A 6,245-nucleotide genomic window follows, 5' to 3' on the forward strand; every position below is an offset into this window, starting at 1 on the left:
TTTAACATATTTTTGATTTCATTTAATAACTTATGGTAACAGTGTAATTATAATATATGAAGCTATATTGTATATTCTGATAAATAGAAAAAGACCTTGAAGACAGAACTTAATTATAGTGTTATAAATTATTAGATAGTCAAATAAATTATATCTTATTAATATCTTATAATTGTAGCAAATGTTACGTCACACACAATATAATGTGACAATATAGAGTGTCATTACTGCATGGCCAGTCTGAGAGCACAAAGATTGGAGAGGTACTCATCATTTTCTCCATAACTCAAAGCTTTCTCATAGCACTCAATGGCTTGGCTCTTCTCTCCTTTTTCTTTGTGAATGAACCCTAGTATTGCATAAGCCTCCCCGTCCTGTGTGTTTCTATGAATCTGCTTTTCTGCAATCTTTCTTAAGCCACGAGCACTTTTTCTCCCTTCAGGTGAACCAGGGCTCATCTCCAGGCATTTAATGTAGTGCTTGATAGCTAAAGCTTCACTTCTGTTGCTGTACAACTGAAATTCAGCATAATAAAAATGAACAACATATAGATTGTCATTTTTCTCTTTCGCTGTTTTGAAGATCATCTGAAACATCTCTTCAGCTCGTGGAATCTCACGCCGTTCTCCATAATGTAGTGCTAGATCACTCAAAGCTGGGATAAAGCAGGGTGCATGGGTAGTAGCCATTTCTAAATGGTAGATGATCTGATCACGAGTCTCTTGAATAAGAGATCTGGTGTGATGATTTCCTTCTTGCAGTAGTTGGATTTTCTTCATTTTATAGCAAAGAGCTAACTGATGATATGTGAGACTTGAATAAGGTGACCATTTAAGGGCTTTGTTCAACTGAATAATACCCTTGTCCACATATCCTCTACATCTCAATATTTTTCCAGAATATCGTAAGACATGTGGGTGATCTGGAGATCTTTCTAAAGCCTCTTCTACCAAGCTGTCAGCCTCTTCATAGCTCTTGTATCTAACCAGTCGCATGGCTAAAAAGATCTTAAGAACATCATCATCAGGATTTGTTTCAATGGCTCGTCTCAGTTGCTTGACAGCCGGTGAATTCTCAATTGTGAATTCCCCATATTCTGTTCGATGCAGAGCGATGGCATAACCAGTGTTCCACTCACCATCTTCTGGTTCCAGATCTAAAGCCTTCTTAAAACATTCTTTGGCTCTCTCATAATACTTGCTAGAAAATTTAAGAAAAGTCCATCCCTTGTCACCAAGCACCTCTGGAGCAGATGAAGACTCAGATGAAATGTTTTCAATTATCTTCTGGACTTTCTGCAGGTAACTTTCACACTCTGTATAGTTCTTCATGTGGTAGTTTATCCAGGCAAGGTTTCCATAGGTGACAATGAGAGCTTTGTGGAATTCCTCCTCATGGCACTCTTTGTGAAACTTCAAAGATGTCAGGAGATTGCTAAGTGAGTCTTTTTGTAACTCCTGAAGGAACTTTACATATGCTAAAGCATTGTAAGTTTGTGCAAGTTTTTCTTTTTTCCCAACATCCAATTTGAGCTGTTCATCCAGCCTATTGAGAATACTGGGTAGATCTAAATCATCTTTTATCAGAGCCCAGGTGAAGTGACATTCCAGCTGGTCAAGTTTTGTCCTCAAAGTTGTCTGATAATCCATACTTGAAGATAGGAATAAGAATAAAAAGCTCTTTAATTTAAAATACACACTTTAACAAACAATTGTTTGTTCTCTTATTAGATAATATATAGTAACTAGAGTGTCATAGAATGTTGCAACAAGTTATAATCCTAAAACTAATTTGGATAGATTACTTACATGATCTTGGACTGTGTCTGTATGAGGAATGTCTTAGTAGCTGTTTGAAAGGGAAGCTGGTTTAGGTGCTGCTTTAATAGTCTTTCCAAAAAATGGGAGGGACAACATCAGAATGGAAACCTAAACCCTGAGTGAGCTGCTGAGTAATAGGAATGTGTGCAGGTTACAAATGTATGCTTTAATTTTCAGTTGACATTCCTCAGGTAACAATGGAATTCCTAAAAAGCTTTCTGAGAAATGGACAGAAAAGACTTTCATTTTGTATGTATATCTTACACCAAGTAGCAATGGCAGTATGCTAAGACTAAAGCTCTCTATCAGAGGAAATAGTTTATAACAGTTCAGGGATTTCTATAATGTTAAATGTCCATTGCCTCAAAAGCCCCTTTGTGCCACCTTAATGATGTGCCCAAGTAAAAAGGCCTTCTCATTTAAGCAATTAATGACCATTTTGGTGATATAGGAAGAATGAGTTTGATGCGGACTCTGCTGCTCTCTTATAGGGTCACAAGGAGTTCAGAAAGGTGTTGCAGTTAAAAGATGCAAAGTTAAGAAGCACGAGGAAGCCAGGGAGCAATCAGAGAACAAGCTTTACAGGTTCTGTTAACCCCTTAACAAAGCATGTCTGCAGGCCAAATGAAAAAGTAAGAATCCGCACACGGTTATGTGCAGGACTTACACATCCTAAAAAAATATTGAATTATAATTAATATAATATTAAATAAATAATATTAATTTTATATCGCTTATTGCTCCCTGTACTCTTTGTAAGTCGCTTTGGTTAAAGGGTCTGCTAAATAACTAAATGTAAATGTAATTTAATGCTTCATCAGAGACCATAGAAACTAGTGAAAAGTTCAAAACGTTTTTGAGACACAGCTCTTCCTCAGTGCCACAACTGTAACTGAGGCCTTTGATTTTATTCTAGAACATGCTCTAGTGGTTAGAGTGTTGGGCTTGTGATCAGATGGATGCCGGTTTGAATCTCAGTGCCAGCAGGTCATGACTGAAGTTCCCTTGAGCAAGGCACTTACCCCTGATTACTCTGCTGTAGAGGACTGTGAGCATGTTCTGGACTCATAAATGCATTGTTTTGGTGCCCTGGGCTTTCAGGTGTAGGCTGAAGGCAAGACAAGCTCTCTACAGTATGCCATGTTTTCATCATATGCCAAGCTTTCTATCAGTCTTGCCCTGCCTTTTAAAATACATACTGTTTTGAAGAAGCTTTGGAGAAAATCATTTCTTTACTCTTTACTCAGAAATTGAAGTATATCTAACAAAAATAGATTTACTAACTTTATGTTGTCTAAACATGAACTTTGTTAAAGTAATTGCATTATGTTTATATTGTAAACTTAACAGATCCTTAAATTGTAATTCATATTTGGATGGAATCATAAATGGAAGCTAGCCAAATGCATTTGCTCAGAATGAATGTTTCAGAAATTCACTTATTGTGGGTCAGAGAATAAAATTTGATCGAATTTCAACACATACTTCAATGTTTTTGAAGTATTCAAGTATTCACAGTTTGTTAATAACATTAAACATTTTTAAAAGGATGTGACAAGATTGACATATTTTTGTCAAAATACTTTTCAAGATGAAAGTTACATCAACATTTATTTACATTTATTCAATTGGCAGACGCTTTTATCCAAAGCGACTTACAAGTAGTTTTTTTTTTTTACAGTGGCACATTACTGCAGAGCAATCATTACTGCAGCAATCATTACTGCAGAGCAAGATTTATTAGACATTTATTAGACAAAATAAATTTGATTCACAGTAGATATTTTTATGCACTGGTCTAAATAACATGCATCTTGGCCATTTCCACTACTGCCACTACTAACTATTCAGTCATCTAAATAAATCTTCCACGTATTGCAGTAAATAATTTCACGTTAACACAAATTAAATGAACAGGAGAAAATTTGCTCAATGGCAACTTTTTATTATATTGAAAAAGAGCAGCTTATAGGCTGTCTACAAGTACACAATGCAGCACTGCCCTCTATTGACATAAACAATAATTACTCCAACTGGATCTACAATTTGTAATTTTGTGGTCCACAAAAATACATATACACAAATAAAACTCACTTAATGTTGACATTACTTTATGATAAGAAATGAGAAACATTAAACGAATACTTAAAATGACCCTAACCCTTAATGCAGCAGCTTGGAGTTACTCAAGTGTTCATTCTACATGAGAAATAAATGTTTTTCAAAGGCACCCAAAGTAAAAATACTGATATGCATTTTCACATATTTTTATGACAAATTTGCTGCTAATTAAACATTAACTGTATATAAAAAATTTTTTATCAATAACATTTTACAACAGACTTAAAAACTATACAAATGCTACGACGTGGCAGAGATAATTACCATCAGGTCTTTTTTTTAAAAAGTATAATAGTCCACTTGTTTGCCCTCACATGACTCCAGTTGTGGGTCTTTGCTCAGAACTTTTTTTTGCTTTCTCTGGCAATGGCGTACAACGGCGGCTGTGAACGCAGGAGAGAAATGTAAGCTTCAGTGCAAGTTCTGCCAGGAAGACTCAATCTTGCATCACTATTTCTAGACCTGACCAATCATCACCTAACCAAACACCATCCTCGGGCAGGAATTCTTGACCCTCTCGATGCGAGCTACGGACAGGGCCTACGCCAAAGAACTATACATTTACCATATTTGCACATTGTTGCCGGCCAATTGTTTAATAAATGTTCATTGCTGACAATTTTGCCTCCCCAGTCTTTCTGGTAGAACTGGAGATCATGGCAAACCCGCTCAGAAAGAATGTTGTCATGTAAGACCTTGTGGTGTCTACCAGCCAACCTAAAATCACCAAACCACATGATCATTTAAACTGAATTGTAATAAAGTTCGTTAGATGGGAAGGAAGGAGGCGGGAACCGGCGAACATTCAAAATCAAACTTTAATTAAATAAACAAGAACCACTGAAGTAACTGAATCATACAAACACTAAACAAATGTCCGGGCCCGGTCCTCTCTCGTCAACAGTCCTGCCGAACATCCTTTTAAGCTCCCAATCTCCTCCGTGATAAGATGCGGGACCGGTGCGCGCACAGCTGCTTGCACTGATCACTCACGCCACCGGCCCCGCGTCACGGCTCTCGTCCCGCCTTCCTCACCACATACCCCCATCACCCCTTACAGGCCGGGGGGCACCACCTAACTGTACCTACTCCCCCCCCGGGGAGCCAGTCTCGGAGTCCGCGGCGCTTGGGGGTATGCACCGGCGAGACGAAAGAACGGAGACGGGAGCCCCCGGAGCGACAGGGACGAGAGAGGGGAGAGAGGAAAAGAAAAAAAAATTGTCCGGTTCCCTGACACGCTGTCGCTCGGTCCTCAGCCAGCCGAGAAACTCTTCCTCGCGGTGCCATGCGATGGTACTGGACGCTCGGTGGACGGCTCGATCCTCCTCCGCCCCCTGGCGGCCGGCGATGGCCCTCCAGCTGAGGGCAGCTGGTCTTCTGTTCCCTGCTCCTCCCCATCATGGCGGCTGGCAGCAGGCTCGGCTCACGGCGAACGGGCCTTGGCTCCCTCCTGGACGGCAGCCACCCCACCTCGACCCAGGAGCACGGCAGCGAGGTCCTCGTCCGATCCGACTTCTTGATCCAGCACCACCGCCTCGGGCAGCCACTCGCGGACTTTCCTCGTCCCCGCTGCCCGAACTCCTCAGCACCGCGATCACCCTCGGCAGCGAGGGCTCTTTGACAGCATGTCCCTCCTTCCTCCCGGGTTTCGGCACCAGTGTAATAAAGTTCCATAGATGGGAAGGAAGGAGGCGGGAACCGGCGAACATTCAAACAATATAACTTTAATTAAATAAACAATAAACACGGAAGTAACTGAACCATACACAAACTAAACACAGTTTCGGACCCGGTCCTCTCTCGTCAACAGTCCTGCCGAACATCCTTTTAAGCTCCCAATCTCCTCCGTGATAAGATGCGGGACCGGTGCGCGCACAGCTGCTTGCACTGATCACTCACGCCACCGGCCCCGCGTCACGGCTCTCGTCCCGCCTTCCTCACCACATGAATATTTTTAAAGTATACTGTATAATTGCAGTACATAATAAATATACACTATATACTGTACATTAGTAATTACTACACTCTTAAAAAAGGGGATAAACAAGCATCTTTACAGTGATACCACAGAAATACCGTTATTGGTTCCCTAAAGAACCATTAACTCAAAGATTCCTTTAAGTTCTTTCTTATTTACTTTTCGTAATAACAAACCTTTTTCCACAAAGAATCTTTTGTGAAACAGAAAGGTTCTTCGAATGTTAACAGTTGGATGTTAACCATCAAATGTTAATCATTCAGCCAATAATGGTGTTATGGCATCTATGGCATATTATTTTGTGGCTCTAACCAGTGCTCGAATTA

The 6,245-nt window shown here is 40.1% G+C and overlaps 1 protein-coding gene across 1 annotated transcript; it reads right to left on the minus strand.

Annotated features, from left to right (window-relative positions):
• Window positions 1-224: 224 nt before the first annotated feature.
• LOC306905927 (interferon-induced protein with tetratricopeptide repeats 5-like) lies at window positions 225-1,649 on the minus strand (the record flags this gene model as incomplete). Its single annotated transcript, XM_079476913.1, has 1 exon — window positions 225-1,649. One exon carries the CDS (start codon window positions 1,647-1,649, stop codon window positions 225-227), a length of 1,425 nt encoding a protein of 474 aa, XP_079333039.1.
• Between the last annotated feature and the right edge of the window lie 4,596 nt (window positions 1,650-6,245).

Source organism: Barbatula barbatula (genome assembly GCF_947034865.1).
Source record: "Barbatula barbatula genome assembly, chromosome: 16".
NCBI classification, from domain to species: Eukaryota; Metazoa; Chordata; class Actinopteri; order Cypriniformes; family Nemacheilidae; genus Barbatula; species Barbatula barbatula.